At 39.5% G+C, this 20,871-nt stretch overlaps 1 protein-coding gene across 3 annotated transcripts in view; it reads left to right on the top strand.

Annotated features, from left to right (window-relative positions):
- Positions 1-9,290: 9,290 nt before the first annotated feature.
- The window catches only part of PARP11 (poly (ADP-ribose) polymerase family, member 11), a 59,090-nt gene continuing 47,509 nt past the window's right edge, over positions 9,291-20,871 (top strand). For 2 of the 3 annotated variants that reach the window (XM_011931068.1, XM_011931066.1), the window contains exon 1: positions 9,291-9,528. Coding sequence is in view for 1 of the 3 variants with exons in the window: in XM_011931066.1 (XP_011786456.1) it covers positions 9,511-9,528 (18 nt within the window). In the remaining 2 variants the exon portion in view is untranslated. Of the gene's footprint in view, positions 9,529-19,108; positions 19,231-20,871 lie in introns of all 3 variants that reach the window. The other variant, XM_011931067.1, reaches the window with a different exon arrangement.

Below are 20,871 nucleotides of genomic sequence, written 5' to 3'. Positions count from 1 at the left end.
TGATTTAGGGGTAAAGCAGTCCTATTAGATTATTGCTACTCCAGAATGCTGTTCTAAAATGTGCTTGACAAAAGCTGGTCTTGTCCAGAAACAAAATAACTCTCTGGCTTATTAGAACTTTTGTGCTCCTGCATTGTTTTGTTTTGTGTTTTGTTTTGTTTCATTTTGTTTTGTTTTAATCAGAAATGTTCTTGCCTGTGTCCCAGCGCCATCTTGTGTTAGAAATGGGCATATTTTCCAAACAGGGTGGAAAAAACCCATTTTGGACTGTCTGAGGGACCACTACTCCTTTCTGCACCCTAGAATATCTGGATTGGAAGAAACCCCACAGGTCAAATATTTAATGCCCCTATATCATCTAGGCAAGGCTTCCCCAATATCCCTGCCAGGGGTAGAGATTTTTAGTCTAGTCCCCAGAATAAGCGTAAATCCAGGAGGCTAGGGCTGAAAGAAATTATCCTAGAACAAATGAAAATGAAATAGTTGACTGAGAGAGATACACAAGCAGTTTTTCCTTTCCGTTTCCTTTTAGTTTCACTTTCATAGATCTCCTGGTATGTTAAGAAAAGAAAGACGTGTGACTGGAGACCTATGGAAATGCTCTGCGGTAGCTTCCAGAGCAGGAATGGATCTGAAATGATGACATAAGAAAATGCATAAATACCCTACAATGAACGGTAGAAGTTAATTTTTTTCAGAGCAGTGCTTTTCAGTAAGTGACTGCCAGGCAGATCTTATTCAACCCTATGTCATAATAAGACTCGTCTTAAAATCATTCCATATTTAATTCATTGGTCTTTGAAGAGAAGGATATTACATTTCTCTTCCAATTTTAGGATTATTTAAGATTTGAGTTAATGTTAAGAACCTTCTATCAAATAAAAACACTATAAGTGTGATGCAAGCATTATCCCAAATCCTGAAAGTAGACGGAGGGTTTTGGATCGGATCATGGGTAACATCCCTTTCCTGCTCTGAGAGTTTCTTACTCTGTGATTTGGGGCCACTCACAAGATCAACAGCAAGTACTTTTGTGTCAAAGTGTCCTGGTCCAAAGGGCCCAGGGGTTAGCAGGGTAAGAGTCTCCTTGTCATTCAGCTGCACAGTTGATTCAAAGTAAGTGATCTGCACCAGATTTCTGATAATTCACAATTCTCAGCTGCTTCTAGCCCCTTGTGTCCTTTGGGTGGTTTGTAAATTCACTTTATAGTCTCCCTCAATAGATGAAAAATTCCACAAATACAGGGACTCTATCTTTTGCTTCCTACATCTCTGGGCATCTTGGTGCTGATGAATCTGAGCCCAGAATCGGATTTGTGTCAGTATGACACCAAATCATGGACTTTGAGAGACGGCAGCAACCTTGGAGATCACCTGGTTCAATCATCTCATTTTTTAGTCGGGAAACTGAGGCCCCAAAATGGGATGTTATGCACAATATCACATAATTCAATGGTACTGAGCTTGGATCAGTCCCGGCGTCTCCTGTTTTAGCCATTAACGATGTATCTCAATCTCTCTGTCTCCACAACAGCAGAGGACATACACTGTTCCCACTCCAGCTTGAAGCAGCTAACCACACACAAGAACCTGCTTCAAACCCGGGAGGTGGAGGTTGCAGTGAGCCGAGATCACGCCATTGCACTCCAGCCTGAGTGACAGAGGGAGGCTCTGTCTCAAAAAATTTTAAAAAGCCCTATGTGAGTGAATATTGCCTTCTACTTCATAATATACACATTTGCTTTAACATTAAAAATAATGTTAGAGGCTGGCCGCAGTGGCTCACGCCTGTAATCCCAGCACTTTGGGAGGCTGAGGCGGGCGGATCACGAGGTCAGGAGATCCAAGCCATCCTGGCTAACACGGTGAAACCCCGTCTCTACTAAAAATACAAAAAGGTTAGCCAGACATGGTGGCGGGCGCCTGGTAGTCTCAGCTACTTGGGAGGCTGAGGCAGAATGGCGTGAACTCGGGAGGCAGAGGTTGCGGTGAGCTGAGATTGGGCCACTGCACTCCAGCCTGGGCGACAGAGCGAGTCTCAAAAAAAAAGAAAAGAAAATTAAAAAAAAGAGTTAGATTTTTTTTTTTTTTCTAATAGGGAAAATTGGTACTGAAGATCTAATAGTAAAGAGTCATTTATTTTCCTTGGCATACTGCTGTAATCCCTGGAGTTAAAACAAAGTTGTAATGTTGGGTGGAGTGCTTGGGGTTCTGGAATGGTGATCCTCCTTGTGAGTATGGTTCTGTGCCCCCTGAAGGTATGTGGGGAAGGATGGAAGTCAGGCAGGGGGGTCAACAGGGGAGGGAAAAGCCAAGACCTTGTCATTTACAAAAATTAATTGTTTTAACAGCTTTGTGGAGGTGTAATTCACATATAATTTATCCATTTACAGTTCAACGGCTTTGCAATGTAATGGTTTTCAGTATAAAAGTGCTATGTCTTGAGAAAACAGGACAGACAGCGTGAGAAGCTGGAGCTGGTGATGGTTGTATTAAAACACACCCCTCCACGCAGTGCCTTTCGGAGTAGAAGAAATAGCGACACCTAGCTTTTAACTCAACGTGTGCTCTGTCCTGCTTCTTGGTTATCTGTAGGGTGTTATTTATTTATTTATTTATTTATTTTTGAGACGGAGTCTCGCTCTGTCCCCCAGGCTGGAGTGCAGTGGCCGGATCTCAGCTCACTGCAAGCTCCGCCTCCCGGGTTTACGCCATTCTCCGGGACTACAGGCGCCCGCCACCTCGCCCGGCTAGTTTTTTGTATTTTTTTAGTAGAGACGGGGTTTCACCGTGTTAGCCAGGATGGTCTCGTTCTCCTGACCTCGTGATCCGCCCGTCTCGGCCTCCCAAAGTGCTGGGATTACAGGCTTGAGCCACCGCGCCCGGCCTGTAGGGCCTCATTAAACCAGAGAAGCATCACCCCTACTCCCTGACAAACTGAACTGAAGTGCTAGCCATAGACATTTGCTTTATTTTCTGGGCAGAAATAATGGACTGCAGGGATAAACTAGCAGAAAATAGCGGCTGCTGAATTGGTAGGGGAAAGAAACGAAGGGCCGGGAAAGGTCATGAGTGATAAAGCAGTGAGCCATATTGCTCTTTTTTTTTTTTTAAGGGAAACATAAATTTATCCTAGGGAGTACACTTGAATCCAATCAAGGTTAAGTAATCAGAACTGATATCAGAAGTAGATGGCTTAAAACCACATTGAGAGATGGCAAGAGGCAGCAACTAGGAGCGTGGGCTCTAGAGCCAGGCACCAAGGCTCCAGTGCTTGACCTTGGGCAAGCTAATAGATCTCTTTGTGTCTCAGATCCCTTACAGGTAAAACGAGGGTAATAAGAGTAGCTATTTCCCTGGGGTGCTTGAGCGAATTATATTTGTTCACAGAGCTTACAACAGTGTCAGGCACATACTAACTGCCTAACATTGTTATAAGTGTCACTTATAACACTGCTTACTAAATGTAAGTATTTGTTAATTATTATACCACGCCCTGTTCAATCTGTGTATCATCCCCCCACTCCTCATTTCCCAAACTCACATAGACTCTCTCTCTCTCTGTCTGTCTCTCTCTCTCTCTCTCTGTCTCTCTCTCTGCCTCTCTCTCTGTCTGTCTGTCTCTCTCTCTCTCCCCCTCCACCTCACTCTTTCTTATCACATCAGGCATATTGCTGCTTGGGAAGCTTGTACCAGCTGCTCCCTCTGCATGGAATACCTTTTGTCTAGATATCTATTACTTTTACTTCCTTACGTCCTCCAAGTTTCTCCTTAAATGTTCTCTTCTCAATGAGGGGCATCCTGAGTACTCCCAACATTCCTTGTCCTGATCTATGTTTTTTTTTTCTATAGTTCTTATCACCTTAGAACATACTATACAATGTACTTATTTATTATCTATTATTGTCTATCTCCACATGTCCCTACCCCAAGGCCTGCCCACCCACTAGCATGTAAATCCCATAAAGGCAGAGGCTTTTACAATCTATTTTGTTCCCTGATCTATTCAAGAGGCTACAGACAGTGCCTGGAACATGGAGGGTGCTTGCTAAATATTTATTGAATGAAGAATTGAAGGCTAATTCATATTAGATAATCTGTTGTAATTTCTTGACACCCCTGGGTGTGCTCATTAGAAACAGGCTAAACCCTCGCATGTCTGGAGTGACCTAAATCCAGCCAGTACACCTTTTGGCTGCCCTTTTCACCACCCGAGGCTTTTACTTTCCTCCCTCTCTCCTACTTTTAAAAATTATTTCTTATGGAAGTTTTTTCCTGCTTTCTGCTCTGAAGCTCAAAGCTTCTCACGCTCTTTTCTAAGTCATTTCTGTTGTCCCTTCCGGATCATTCCTATTAAGTCCTTTTTTTTTTTTTTTTTACAATGTGATGACCAAAACCCTAATGTGGCATTCCTGGAAGGAAAGCCCCAGCCAGGAATGTCACAGCTCCAGAGTCTTTTCAGAATTCTCCATCCTCTAATTAGGATGGCCACACATCTCAGCTGCTGCTTTTGACTGCCGCTGTGAGCTGAATGCTGATGTCCATCATTGTGCGTAGATAATTTCCCGGAGCAGTGAAAACTAATAATCAGTGGTATTCTCAATAGAGCCTTGCCATTTAGTGTGGGTGAGTTATTTAGCACTTCAATTTTTTTTTAAGGTTGAATTTAATTCCTTGTCATGTTTCCTAATTAGGAAGATTTGTGAGATTCATTTTGATTTTTTGAAAAATTCCTTTCCAGGAATGCTTATCTCGGCTTCGGTGAATGTTTCATCTGCTTATTTCACCTCTTAATTCCTGCTGGGGTTGTTAACGTGTCAGACTTCAACAGCAGGGCTGATTCTGGGGCTGCCTCATTGTTGGCTGTTTCTCAGACGAGGCTGGGTCTTTATATTCAAGGCGGATGGGCACAAATGCAGCTTTTTCTCCCCTTCCTCCCTCACCCTCTCCTGGCCCCCTTGGCTCTCCTTTTGCGCCTTCTTCCCATCTCCCACTTCTCCTGTCTGTCTAATCCGGCCTTCTCCCATATCCTTTCCTAAAGCTCCCCAAATTCTGGTTGCAAATGTGGCCTTTATGGACAAACAGTTATGATAATAACACTAAAATGACAGATAATGCTGTATCCTGCATCTCACCACTTACTCCGTTCTCTTTCCTCCTTCTATTGTCTTAGAGGAGATTGATTTCTTTTCCTCACGAATTCACCTTTCTGCTCTGTTCATCCATTTACCTGTTTTCTCCGTCTGATGATTTTCATTTCCCCTTGGGAATTTCCTCCTAACTCTCTCAGCATTTGAAAACCTAACGAGCTTCACGGGGTTCCAGGGAGGGCTGCCATCACTCATGATTCCTGGAACGGGTTTAGCGTGGCTTAAGACATTTCCACCCAGAACGCATGTAGAAAATATGAAAGATCAAGTAAAATGTTCAGTTTTCCTGAGAAAACTGGTGACTGTGGTCAGTGTGCATAGTTTCTACTACAGCGGCTCTTTGCCTGGAACTACGAAGCAGAAGGAACCATGACGACACATCCCCTGCGTTAGGCTACCTATCAGAGGAAATTGCAGGGATTGCACGCAGAGAGTACAGTCAGCTCTTGATATCCACGGGGAGTTGGTTCCAGAACCCTCCTCGGATACCAAAATCCTGGGATGCTCAAGTCCCTGATATTCAATGATGCATATAACTTACACATATTTGCATATAACCTACACATATCTTCCTGTATACTTTAAATTATCTCCAGTTACTTGTAATACCTAACAACAGTACAAATGCTAGGTAAATAGTTGTTGTACTGTATTGTTCAGGGAATAATGAAAAGAAAAAAATGTCTGTCGATGGTCAGTACAGACACAACCATCTATTTTTTTCCCAATATTTCTGATCTGCGGTTGGTTGAATGCATGACTGTTGAACCCATGGATATAGAGAGCCAGCTATAAAATGATATTCCCCCATCCTCAATTTCACTTCCTGCGATTTCAGTTTTCCGCTGTCAACCATCACCTGAAAATATTAAATATAAGATTCAAGAGATAAATAATTCATATTTAAAATTGCATGCCATTCTGAGTAGCATAATAAAATCTCATGCCATTCCCTTCCTGTTTTTCCCAAGATGCGAATCCTCCCTTTACTCACTATTTCCATGGTATCTACAGGCACACCTTCTTTTATTGCACTTTGCTTTATCATGCTTCACAGATGTTGCTTTTTTTTTCTTTTATTTATTTATTTATTTTACAAATTGAAAGTTTGTGGCACCCTGCTCAAGCAAGTCTGTTTCGATTTTCTAACAGCATGTGCTCTCTTTATGTTTCTGTGTCACATTCTGGTAATTCTCACAATAATCCAAATTTTTCATTATCATTCTATCTGTCATGGTAATCTGGGATCAGTGATTTTTGATGTTACTATTAGAATTGTTTCAAGATGTTGTGAACCTCACTCATATAAGAGCAAACTTAATTGATCAATGTTGTGTGTGTTCTGACTGCTCCATCACCCACCCCTTTCCCTGTCTCTCTTTCTTTCCTCAGGCCTCCTTATTCCCTGAGACACAACAGTATTGAAATTAGGCCAATTAATAACTCTACAATGACCTCTAAGTGTTTAAGCGAAGGGAAGAACACACATCTCTCACTTTAAATCAAAAGCTAGAAATGATTAAGCTTAGTGAGGAAAGTGTGTCAAAAGCCAAGATAGGTCAACATCTAGGTCTGTTGTACCAAACAGTTAGCCAAGTTGTAATTGCAAAGGGAAAGTTCTTAAAAGTGCTACTCCAGTAAACACACAATGATAAGAAAGCAAAAAAACTGTATTGTTGCTATGGAGAAAGTTTCAGTGGTCTGGATAGAAGATCAAACCAGCCACAACACAGCCTAATCCAGAGCAAGGCCCTAACTCTCTTCAATTCTGTGAAAGTGGAGAGAAATGAAAAAGCTGCAGAAGACGCTTGAAGCTATCAGAGGTTGGTTAATGAGGTTTAAGAAAGAAGAGATCTCCACAGGCCAGGCACGGTGGCTCACGCCTGTAATGCCAGCACTTTGGGAGGCAGAGGCAGGTGGATCACGAGGTCAAGAGATCGAGGATGTCCTGGCTAACGTGGTGAAACCTCGTCTCTGCTAAAAATACAAAAAACTAGCCGGGCGAGGTGGCGGGCGCCTGTAGTCCCAGCTACTCGGGAGGCTGAGGCAGGAGAATGGCGTAAACCCGGGAGGCGGAGCTTGCAGTGAGCCCAGACAGCGCCCCTGCACTCCAGCCTAGGCGACAGAGCGAGACTCTGTCCCCCGCTCCCCCCCAAAAAGAATACCAACTAGCACCAAATGGGCACATGCTTGCCTTACTGCATTAAAGCTGGATATCCATTATCTTGTCCTGTAGTCTTAAACATTTTTCTGAGGTTTTGACCAATGCGTCAAGAAGAAAAACGCCTTATTTGCAAGTGATAATGATTGTCTATGTACAAATTCAGAGGGGTGAGCTGTCAAGCTGTTAGAACTAATAAGACATTTTTTCATATTGTTGTAGGACACAAGGTAAATAAACAAAAATCAGTAGCTTTCCTAAATTACATCATTCACAAAAAAACTACAAAATATCTAAGAACAAACTTCCCAAGGATTATGCAAACCTATGTGATTTTTTTTTTTTACAGATTCTGATGCAGATCTGAAAAAAATTTTTTTAATGCATCTAAAGATATAGAAAACAAGTATTTCTGAATGGAAAGACTCATGATATTGAAAATTTTGAAAAAGAAGAGAATTAGGAGAGAAGTTCCTTTATGAAAAGGCAAATATGTTAAAGATGTAATGATTATAACTGTGGCATATTTTAGGAATAATCAGATAATTAATAGAGGAGAATGTTCAGAAACAGGTATACACGTGTATGTATACCTATGTATATGTATATGCAAATTTAGGTTGTAATTAACAGTGGCACTTCAAAGTAGTGAGGAAAGAATGGATTATTCAATAAATGACATGAGGGCAATTAGTTAACCATTTGGCAAAAATAATCTCTTATTAAACAATCTTATTTCCAAGAGTTAATTCCAAGGAAGTAAATGGACAAATGTGAAGAAATGCCTGTTGAAGCACTTTTTTTGGAATAGCGAAAAATAGAAAACCACACAAATGTCTACTCAGTAGATTATTTCAAATATGTATATTTGTGTGTACGTAGTATACATAGAAATTATGGAGTGCCATAAGTCTACTTTAAAATATGGCCAGGTGCAAGATGGCTCACACTTGTAATTCCAGCACTTTGGGAGGCCCAGGCAGGTAGATCACCTGGGGTCAGGAGTTCGAGACCGGCCTGGCCAACATGGCAAAAACCCATCTTTACTAAAAATACAAAAATTAGCTGCACGTAGTGGCGCACGCCTGTAATCCCACTACTCAGGAGCCTGAGGCACAGGAATCGCTTGAACTCGGGAGGCAGAGATTGCAGTGACCAAAGATGGCGCCACTAAAAGATGAAATAGATTTAAACTTAATGGAATGGAAGGATATCCACATAATCTTTAAAGTGAAAAAAAATCAGGTTCTAAATCTATAGGTATTCTTTGATCATATTTATTTTTTCAGTGTGTAGAGGCATAGAAAAGTCCAGAAGGATCTATAATGAGCTGTTTTGTTTTCATTTTCTATGGGGTAGATCCTTTATTGCATGGAGATTATTTCACTCTGTTAGCTCTCTTTACATCAGTAGGAATACATCCTCATGGTTTTAAACTTCTTGACACTCTACCCTAGGTAAATATGCTCGCATAGAACTCTCTATTCACCGTATTACCTATAAATCATATTGCATTTTTTAACTTTCCTAAATTACTTACTTTTTGCTTTCTTTTCTAGATTATAAAATTCGTGAGGGCAGGGACCGTATGTAAAGGTTACTTGTGAGCAAATAACCTTCACTTATTGAACTCTGTGTACCAAATACTGTGCTAAATGCTTTCAATAATCTCACTCTTAGGGAGATATTACTACCATCTCCATTTTGAGGATGAAGATATTGAAAGATTATGAAGTTTCTCCCAAATGCCATTGCCAGGCCTGTGTGACTCTTGGCCGTTACACGGTGATCAATAAAAATCTGTTTCATAGGAAAGAAATACAGCCAGCCGTGGCTTTAAGATCACTGGGTGCTGTAGTTGGACCAGAAACCCTTTAAACTCCTTCATAAGACAGATACTCGCAAGCCCCGCCCAGGACGACCGCCCGCGTGCGTACGGATAAGCGTGCGGGGGCGGGGCGAGCTTGCGGGAATGGGGCGGGGACAGCTCTGATTGGCCAGCGTCGGGCGGAAGTAGGGAGGTTGGGTGGTCTGTAAACGCTGGCTTGTGACAGGGAGGGGGAGAAGGAAGGCCTTCGTAAAGGTTGCCTCTCCGTCCCTTCGCTCCCGGGGACCCACGGAAAAAAAAAAAAATCCAACACTCAGGCCCTGCGGCTAGCCCCTTCCCACAGCCTCTCTCCGCTCGATTTTGTCACCGTTATGTGGGAAGCGAATCCGGTGAGTAGCCGGGCGGGACGGGGCGGGCCCAGTGGGCGGGGTTGATGAGAGAGGGGCGGGAGGAGGCCACCGGAACTGCTTCCCCGCGCTGGCTTCAGGCTGGGTGTCGAGTTCCGGGACCGGAGTGCCAGGGCCTTTTGGCTTCTGCAGTCTGTACCTTTTTCAGCAGTGGAAGTACCTCGGTGGAGTCTCCAATGCGTTATTGTTTTCTTGTTACAGTTACTTATTTTACTTCCTGTGATGTTTCAGCCTCATGCCTTCACCGTTTTTTTTTTTGTTGTTGTTTTTGAGACGGAGTCTCGCACTGTCGCCCAGGCTGGAGTGCGGTGGCGCGATCTCGGCTCACCGCAACCTCCGTCTCCCGGGTTCAAGCGATTCTCGTGCCTCAGCCTCCCGACTCCCTTCACTGTTTTTTGAAACTTTGTGTTTTGCTTTCTAATTGGAGTAACTGGCCTTGGAACCTGTAGTCAGTCGTTTGCCTCAGGTTTACCTGCCAGTCCCATCCGTCTGAAGCAAGGGAATTCGACCCCCTTGTCTTGAATGGGCCTAAAGGAGCCGTCAGTTCTCCTTTTTCCTTCTTGGTGGACAGCCGTTTAAAACTTGGAGTATGGACTGTTATGTTCTTAGATGTTTTCGTTCAGTGGACAAAGTGATGATCTGGGACATATCAACTGCAAGTCTGCCTTCTTCCCTGGTTGACTCTGGTATTTTCATTATGACTTCATGTATTTTTCTCTCCTTTGCTTTTACACATTTATTTATTTAAAGTGCAACGTAGGGGCGGAAAAGGGTCATACTTTTCCTTACCACCCATTGTAAGGATCACAGCCACCGCTCCTTGAAGCAGAAGATAGGTTAACAAGGTAAGGCATAGCAAATCTAATCAGAGTTTTACGCCACCCGGCACTTCAGAGACCAGGGAGGTCTCTGTTTTTATGCGTAGGACCCATGAAGCATAGACAGCTGTATAAAATGTGATCGGACAAAGGATATACTCTCATGTTAATAAACTGAGGGAGGAAACCCACCAAGGCCTGTTTGTTCAGATTCTTCTTGACCTTTCTGTGTATCATTTCTTCCTCCTACAGAGGAGGAAGGACCCTTGTGGAATGAGGGTCTTAGCGACCTACTATCAGGCAAGGTAGGTTAGAGAATTTCTTTATGGCCAATTCCTACAGAGAATGGCAGGGAAAGGTTACAGTAATAGTTCCAGTTTTTATGGCTTGCTTTGTAGGAGAGGGATTCTAGTTTCACTCACCTTGGGGAAGAAGAATTCTGGTTTCTGTGACTCACTTCAGGGACGAAAGATGGGCAGGAGACAGAAGGGTAAGAGAAGATCAGAGGGAGACTTTGCTTCCGAGGCTGCTGCTGAGGCCTTCCAATCTCTTTTAGTTCGGAGTACTCAGCATGCCAAAGTATCATACTTCTGGGTAGCATTTTCTGAACCCCAACACAACCCTCAGAGAGTGGGATCTATTTGCCAAGAGTATTCTTCTGTTGTTATGGTTGAGACTACCTGGTAAGATGGCAGATGTACGGTATTTACAACTGAGGAGTTGACTGGAAAAATGGCAGAATCATATTTCAGCAAGTTGTTGGACTGAATACAGTCGTGCGCCTCTTAACAATGGGGATACGTTCTGAGAAATTGGTTGTTGGGTAATTTTTTCATTGTGCGAACATCATAGAGTGTACTTTCTTAAGCCTACTACACACCTAAGGCTATATGGAATAGCCTGTTGCTCTTAACCTAGAAATTTGTACAGCGTATTATTGTACTGAATACTGGAGGCATTTGTAACACAATGGAAAGTATTTATGTATCTAAACATAGAAAAGGTACAGTAAAATAAAGTATTATAATCTTTCTGTTGTATATGCAATCCGTGGTTGACTGAAAGCTTTTATGCAATGCATAATTGTATATGAAACATGCAAAACTACCCCAATGCTGAGATAACTGCGTAAATTTACTTTAATGACCCCTAATTTCCATATTTGCAATAATTTCCTGTAATCAGTATTCTTCCCCTCTCGTTTCTGTAATATATTTCCAGATAAGTTAGAAAGTTTATCAGTACATTTCCCTAAGGCTTTTTTTTTTTTTTTTTTTTTTTGAGACGGAGTCTCGCTCTGTTGCCCAGGCTGGAGTGCAGTGGCCGGATCTCAGCTCACTGCAAGCTCCACCTCCTGGGTTCATGCCATTCTCCTGCCTCAGCCTCCTGAGTAGCTGGGACTACAGGCGCCTGCCACCTCACCCGGCTAGTTTTTTGTGTTTTTTTAGTAGAGACGGGGTTTCACTGTGTTAGCCAGGATGGTCTCGATCTCCTGACCTCCTGATCCACCCGTGTCGGCCTCCCAAAGTGCTGGGATTACAGATTTGAGCCACCACGCCCGGCCTTTCCCTAAGGTTTTAAGTTAAGTTTTTATCCAGTAGAAACTAGTCTGTTGGTCTGGATTTATTGGTTGCACATTATGGTTCCTTCTTGTGCATCATATAACAATAGTCATCATCCTAGTATTTTTGATTCATACATATAATACTCTCATCAAGCCACATTAGAGGAAAGTAATTACTTGTATTTGATTTTAGCAAAAATAATTTAGAATAATGAGAACGCGCTCTCTGCTTATATATTCAGTTTCACTATCTGTCATCAACAACCTGCATTTTGTATTTATATCTGTGTATATCTTTATGTAACTATATACTCCATTTTTGTTATCAGTCCTTCTTAATTTTTCCATAACAAACCCTTTAGCCACCCAAGTATATGTCTTACTCAGGGTTTTAAATCTTTCGCTATATTGTAAGCTCCATACGGACAGAGATTTTTCTCTGTTATTTTTCCTATAGTATCTTCAATTAGAGAACAGAGCCTGACACACAGTAGGCACTCAATAAATATTTGTTGAATTCATGATGGTGGTTGGACGAGCATGGACTAAAGATAATTGTTTGCTCCTACTATGAATTTTCCCTCCTCCGTCACACATACGTCAGAATTTGCTGTTGGATTATTTATATGTTTGTGAGAATTATAAAGGCATTAATTAATGTCTTATATACTTGGTTTGTTACATCATTATCTCATTTCTTTGTAAGAAATGGGTTTTCTTTGAAATCACCTGTGTGATTTTGCTTAATTTCAGCAGAGCAGCCTAACTTTTGTTAAAAGTGGGGAACCCTCCACAGATCCTCCTACATTCTTCTTTTGTCACCCAAATAAGACATATTTATCTTAATGCTACTGTATTTTGTTACTACTAATAGTTTTTCTTCCTATGAGCATATGAATGCTATCGATAAGCACAATTTGGTTTTAAAAATCAACATTCTACTTGTGGGTCTCTCTAGTAATTTGTTAGTTTATTTTAGTTTCGCTTTCCTGGTTTCACTTACCACAATTTCAGTTACCAGAAGTCAGCTGCAGTCTGAAAATATGAAACGGAAAATTCCGGAAATGAACAATGAATAATAACTTTTAAGTTGCATACTGTACCGTGTAGTGTGATAAAATCTCACGCCATTGTACTCTATCCTGCCTGGGGCCATGAATCATCCCTTTGTCCAGCATATCCACACTGCATATACTTTACCTGCCTGCTGGTCATATAATAACATATAATGGCACTCACTTGTTTATTGAGCATGTATTGTAAGCTAGTTGGTGCGAAGTCCCAGGGATTACAGTGGTGAACAGAACAGACTAGGTCCCAACCTTTATGGGTTTGCAGTCTGGTGCAGGCAGGCAGACATTAAACAAATAATTATACAGATAACATTTAATGTGATAAAAAGATACAAAAGAAAAAGAGTACTGTGACAGTGTAGGGGGAGCTGGTACTAGAGTGGGCAGTCAGGAAAGGCCACCCTGTGAAAGTAACTTTTATAGAGATCTGAAGGATTGAGCAAGCATTAGCTAGGTAAAGGTTGGCTGGAAGGTGGGGAGAGCTGTGCAGACAGCAGAGATAGTGTGAGCAAAGATCCTGAGGCAGAAAGGAGCTTGGTGCTTGAGAAAAAGAGAGAAGCCTATGTGACTGGGACACAGTGTGCCAGAAGACAAGCCCAGGAGGTGGGAACCAGGCCATGCATGGATTTGTGGCACAAGTTTAGTATTTTAAACTTTGTCCTTAGAGGAGTGGTAACACATTGAAGGAAGTGTCATGAACATATTTATGTTTTTAAGAAGATTACTCTGGCTGCTGTATAGAAAATGAGTTTATGTATTAGAAAATATGGTAGACATAATAATGGCCTCCCAAAGATAACCACATCTTAATACCCACAATCTGTGAGTATGTGGTTACATGGCAAAGGGGAGGTGATTAGCTAATTGGCTAACCTTAAGATAAAGAGATTATCTTGGATTATCAGGGGGTGGGGGAGCCCAAGGTAATCACAAGGGTCCTTAAAAGTAGAACATGGGAACAAAAGACATGGAGTGACTGTGGAAGAATGGTCAAAGAGATACAACATGGCTGGCTTTGGAGGTGAAGGAAGGAGGTCACAAGCCAAGGTATGTGGGTAGCTTCTAGAAGCTTGAAAAACCACGGAAATAGATTCTCTCATACAACCTTCAGAAGGGAATCGAGCTCAACTTGATTTTAGCCTATTGAGATGCATGCAAGATTTCTACAGAAATGTAAGAAAATAAATTAGTGTTGTTTTTAAGCAACTGTGTTTGTGGTAATTTGTTCTAGCAGCAAAAGAAAACTAATACTGAGGGGGATAAGAGACTGTAGGAAGACTAATAGGTTATAGTATAGTCCAGGGTAGAGATGAAGGTGACTTGGACTATGTGGTGTGACTATGAAGTCACCTATGAAGGTGATTACTAAGTGGGGAGAGAGAGAGAAGGTCAATTCAAGCTGCATCTTAGATGATGACTTAGCTTTCTGGCACAGGCAGCCAGGAACAAGATGTTTTCACTGAGCTTGGAAAAGGGAAAGCCATATGGAAAATAACAGGAGTTTGTTTTTTAACTCACTATGTTTAATGTGCTTATGAGGCATCAAGTAGTAAAGTTTGGAAGACAGTTGTTTAGGTAGGTAAGTCTGGAGCTCAGAGAAGGCTGGGCTGGAAATTGAAATTTGAGCCTCAGTGTCAATAGATAGTCTGTCACCCAGGCTGGAGTGCAGTGGCATGATCTCGGCTAACTGCAACCTCTGCCTCCTGGGTTCAAGTGATTCTCCTGCCTCAGCCTCCTTAGTAGCTAGAACTACAGGTATGCACCACCACAACTGGCTAATTTTTGTATTTTTAGTAGAGACAGGGTTTCATGGTGTTGGCCAGGCTGGTCTTAAACTCCTGACCTCAAGTGATCCACCCGCCTAGGCCTCCCAAAGTCGTGGGATTACAGGCGTGAACCACCGTGCCCAGCCCCCAATAAAACAGTATTTTAGAAATTAATGTTTTTATTATCATTGAGAAGGATTTTTTTTTTTTTTTGCAGCTTCTTACAAAGTACTTGTATCTAATTTGATGATAGATAGTTTGAGATGAAGGTTAGACCACACTTTGATTACTCTATATGTCTACTAAATTAGGAAATGTTATGCCACAATTATAGATGATCAGGAATTTAAACTTGTGTTTGCTGGCCCTGTCAGATGTTTTGGAATATCAAGGTCAAACACAGACTGAGAAGTTATTGGAAGGTTTTTCCCTGAAGATACCTTGTGCTCCTTCAGTTGCTCAATTGACAAGCCTATAATATTAGGGTGAATGTTTCAACCAGCCTGAATGTTTGAAAAATAGTAACAAATGGATTCTTAAGTCATTTTCTGACTTCTTCAGTATCTGGAAAGTATTTTCCCATGTTTTGTTTTAACATTTAGTCATGTTCTTTATACACACAATAGTGTAATCAGTCTCACTCTCTGATGAGTGAAGAAAACCATCAGGTTTTGGGAAGGAATCACATGCTAGCAATTGAGCCATTTGCAACATAGCTTGGTGACTTTGAAAAATGTATCTTATTCTCAGCATTAAAAATCAGGGTATTTTGGCCCTGAAGTAGTAGGTTCACACTATTTAAAATTCTAGATATATCTCTACTATTCTCCACTTAAGCAGGCCTCTAGAAAACAGAATTACTTTTTGGTATTGTCAGCATTATGAAGAATTTTTTTTGTTTTTTTAAATCTCATCCCTCATTTCAGAAACTTGTCAGCACCTTTTTCCTTGACAGCCAGCAAACTTGCGTGGGAAGAATAATCTTGCAAACGCTGCCATTTCCTTCTGCAACATCTGAGAGCACGTACTCTGAATAGTCAATATTTGATGATGTTTAATTTCCATTATTTCCTTCAACACTCAGTTATAATCAGGAGGCATATTGTTGACTCCTATTTCATATAAAGCATCTTTTCGTAATATAACAGTGTATGTTTTTGCTATTTGTATACTTCATGCTCTGTCAATTTTGAATATCTTACACCTTTTTCAACTTATAGCTCACAAAAGTATCATTGTCTAAATAAAAACTATCTTCCCTGTACTATAAGTTTTCACTGATATGTGGAACAAAAAGTTGTTGAGTACTTTTACCTTATATACTATATATGTGTCAAGCACTGATGTATATTTTCTCCACAGGTAGTTTGTCCAATTGTAAAACAAAATATATGCTGAAACACTCACGTGATAGTAATTGCTCTTCTATATTTTGTGGCATGACAATATAAGACATTGAATAGAATCATTTAATAGAGAATTTTGATCAATAGCTTGTTTCTTCTCAGGCAGTAAATTTGAATTGACTAGCTTCTCAACAGTATCAAGAATCTTTACCTGTTTCAGCTGAGGAATGCATCTTTTCTCTTGATTTCTTCTTTATCCATATCAACAAAGCAAATGGACTTTGTGCTTTGTGTGAAAATAATCTGAAAGTTTCCTTGAGTTTTATACTATTATATTTAAGTAAATGCTAACTATGGCTGATGTGAAATGTATCAACAGAGAGTGAATATAATGGAATATTATAGTGAATGGTAACTTTAAAGAAAATAAAGTTTTTTTCATGCAGATCATCATTAATCTTACATTTCAGCTTTTCAAAATGTATGTCGACAAATTTATTTCATTACTTTGCCCCTGAAAATGCCTGTGAATGATCTCATAATCCCTGAGGACCATCTTTTGAAGATTCTGAGAGAAAACAAGAAGGGCTAGGACTGAGCCATGAGGAACTCTAAAAGTTACAAGCTGAGGAGAAGTCAAAGTGAAAGGAGACTGAGAATTTATGGTCAGAAAAATAAGATGATCTGAAGAGTGTCATATCATAGAAACCAAGAGAAGAGTGACTCAGGACAGAGGATAAACTGTGAAATGTTACCGTGACATAAGTAAGATGAGGACTGAAAAGAGCGTAGGATTTAGTAATGTGAAGTTCATTAGACATCCTAGGAAGTATCTTTTGTTTGTTTGTTTTTAAGTGATGATGGGTGGGAAAGGTTGGATCAGCTAGAAAAGTTAAATTGGAGTGAGTGGTAGCATAGAAAGTGAAGAAATAAACATATTATGTAGACAGAGTTACAGTTAATAAGCCACCAAAGGAGACAAGATGAAATCCTAAAAGCACCCAATCTGAAAGAAGATAGAGAAAGAAGAAAAACAGAACAAAGGACAAGTGGGACTAAAAAAAGAGAAAAAAAGCAAATAACAAGATGGTAAACTTAAAGCTAATCATATCAATAATCATACTACATATAAATGGACCAAACACTCCAATTAAAAGACATAGATTTTCAGACTGGATTAAAAAAAAACAAGACCCAAGTATAAATTCTCTGTAAGAAATACGCTTTGGATATAAAGACATGAATAGAATAAAACTGAATAGAGAAAGATACACAGTGCTAACACTAATGAAGAGAAAGTGTGAATGGTGTATTATTAAGGTAGATTTCAGAGATAATGATATTATCAAGGATAAAGAATGATAAAGAGATCAGTTAACCAGAAACAATCCTGGATATTTTAGACATCTAATATTAGAGCTTTAAAATACATGAAACAAAATCAATAGAATAGCAATGAGAAATAGAAAGATACCCAATTATAGTGGAGATTTCAGTAGTTTTCTCCAAATAATTGATGGAATAAGTATATTGAAAATGAGCAACAGTATAAAAAACCTTAACACCACTATCAACTAACTTGATCTGCTTGGCATTTATAGAACAGTTCACCCATCAACAGCTGAAATACGTGGGTTTTCTTTTTTTCCAACTACATAGAGAACGTGTAAAAAGATATACCATATTCTGGCCCGTAAAACATGTCTCAGTACATTTGAAAGAATTGAAGTCATGCAAGATGTACTTTCTGACCTAAATGGAGTTAAGTTAGAAACCAGTAACAGAAAGATCTGTAAAATTCCCAAGCATTTGGTAAATTAACACTTTAAGGTAACCCATGGGTTAAAGAAATGAAAAGAGAAATAGAAAATATGAAAACACAATATATCAAATTTGTAGATGGTGCCAAAGCAGTACTTAGAGGGAAATTTGTAGCTAAATTAATGGCTGTATTAGAAAAGAAGAAATGTTACAAATCAATAATCACAGCTTTCTAAGAAACTAGAAAAAGAAGAGGAAGTTAAACAGGAGCAAGGAAATAAAGGTTAGAGTGGAAATCACTACAACAGAAAACAACAGTGAAAATCAGTGAAACCGAAAGCTGGTTCTTTGAGAACATCAATACTATTAATAAGTTTCTAGCCCAACAGATCAGGAGAAAAAGACAAATTACCAATATTAAGAATGAGAGAGGTAACATCACTACATATTCTAAAGACATTAAAAGGATAATAAAGGAATGTTATGAACAACTTTATATCAATCACTATGACAACTTAGATCAAATGGACATATTCCTGGAGAGACATAAACTACTAAAGCTCACTGAAGAAACAGATAACACAAATAGCGTAACATCTGTTAAAGAATCTGAATTTGCAGGAAAAAATCGTTCTAAAAGAAAATTCTAGGTCCAGATGGTTTCAGTGGTGAATTCTACCAAATATTTAAGGAAGAAATAATACTAATTAACACAGTATTAGAAAATTGAAGAGGAGGTAATATTTCACAGTTTATTTCATGAGGCTGTCATACCTTTATTTCAAAACCCATCATAGAAAACTACAGACCAATATCCTGCATGAACATATGTGCACAATTTTAAACAGAATTTCAGCAACTCAAATCTAACATATATAAAAGGATTAATACATCATGACCAACTGGTGTTCCTTCCAAGAATGCAAGGTTGGTTTAATATTTGAACAGCAATCAATGTAATTCACCAGGTAAACAAACTAAAATGAAAAAGTATATGGTGATTCCAGTACATGCAGAAAAAGCCTTTGACAAAATTGAATATCGACTCCTGATTAAAATTCTCAGCAACCTAGGAATAGAAAGGATCTTGCTCAACCTAACGAAAGGTGTGTGGAAGGGGGTTAACTCAGCAGGCTGGGGTTGTTCAAACCTTGCCCATTCTTAAGCTTGTTTCCATGACTGTCCTTTGCTCACCTCCAGGAAACTAAGCTCTTGAAATGTTTTGTCTTAATAGTGTATTTGCATGCCTGAGTCCTTGAGCCGTGCTATACCAGTTTGTCCAGATTATTTATACTAGCAATGCGGTTTATGGTGAAGACCTGCTTTCCCTCTGGGAATCTGGAACTTCAGTAACAGGTCAGTCACACAAGTGCTGTTATGTTTACATGACTGATACCCAGTAAAAACCCTGTACACTTTGGCTCAAGTGAACTTCCTTGGTTGGTAACACTTTGCACATATTGTCACACATAGTTGGGAGAATGAAATGTGTACCATGTAACTACACTGGGAAGGGACACTTGGAAGCTTGTATGTGGTTTGTCCTAGACTTCACCCCATGTGCTTTTCCCCTTTGCTGATTTTACTCTATATTCTTTCACTATAATAAAGTGTAACCATGAGTAGAGCAACTTTTGAGTCTTGTGAGTCCTAGCAAATCATCAACCCTGAGGGTTGTCTTAGGGACCCCTGACATAAAGGGCATCTTCAGAATACCTTTATCTAACAACTTAATAGTGAAAGACTACTTTCTCCCTAAGATCAAGAACAAGGCAATGATACCCATTCTTTATTCAGTATTCTACTAGAAGTTCTAAGGAAAAAGGAAAGGAAAAAAGGCATCTAAATCTTAGAAGAAAGAAAGAAAGCTGTCTTTATTCAGATGATACGATGCCTGTGTAAAAATCTGATGGAATCTTTAAAAAGCTCTTAGAACTAATAAATGAGTTTCATAAGGTTGCTAGATATGGAATTCATATACAAAAATCAGTGTATCTCTCTATACGCTAGCAATGTATAATCAGAAATTGACTTTTGAAATGCAGTTCCACTTACAGTACTGTCAAAAATGTGAAATAAGTAAGCCTGAAAGTAGCATAAAAGATTTGCAGTATCTGTACATTGAAACTTACAAAATATTCTTGAAAAAATTAAGACCTAAATAAGTTGAGAGATATAATTTATTCATGGGTTAGAATACTCAATATTGTTAAGATGCCAGTTTTCTCCAGACAGATTGATAATTCAGTACAATCCCAGTAAAAATAAAATCGAGGGACCTAGAATAGCCAAAGCAATTCTGAAAAAGAACGAATTTGGAGAGCTAATGTTACCTGATTTAATGATTCAGTGTGAAACAACAATAATCAAAATGGTGTAGTATTGGCATCAAGTTAGGGAAGTTAATTAATGGAATGGAATAGAATAAAAAATAGGGCCACAAACACATGAGTTTTTAAATAAAGGTAAGATTCAGTGGGAAAAGGACAGTTTTAACTAATGATGCTGAAACAATTGGATACCCATATGCAGAAAAATGAACTTCACTCCATACTTTACTATAAAAATTATATAGTATATAGTATATAAAATATATAGTCTATAATTTATATAGTATATAAAATATATAGTCTATAATTTATATAGTATATAAAATATACTAATATATAGTATATAAAAATTTATATACTATAAAAATTTACTAAAAATGGGTCATAGACCTAAATGCAGAATCTAAAACTATGAATTTCCAGGTGAAAAAAATACGAAAAAAAAAAAATATATATATATTTTTTTTTATTTTTTTGAGACAGAGTCATGCTCGGTTACCTAGGCTGTAGTGCAGTGGTATGATCATAGTTCATTGTAACATTTAACTCCTGGGCTCAAGCAATCCTCTTTCTTGTCTCCCAAGTAGCTGGGACTACAGGTGCGTGCTACCATGCCCAGCTAATTTTTAAATTTTTTGTAGGGATGAGGTTTTGCTATGTTCCCCAG

This window comes from Colobus angolensis, unplaced genomic scaffold (genome assembly GCF_000951035.1).
Source record: "Colobus angolensis palliatus isolate OR3802 unplaced genomic scaffold, Cang.pa_1.0 Scaffold89, whole genome shotgun sequence".
Taxonomy (NCBI): Eukaryota; Metazoa; Chordata; class Mammalia; order Primates; family Cercopithecidae; genus Colobus; species Colobus angolensis.
The sequence above is the reverse complement of the archived record's forward strand: the minus strand, read 5'-3'. Positions and strand labels throughout refer to the sequence as shown.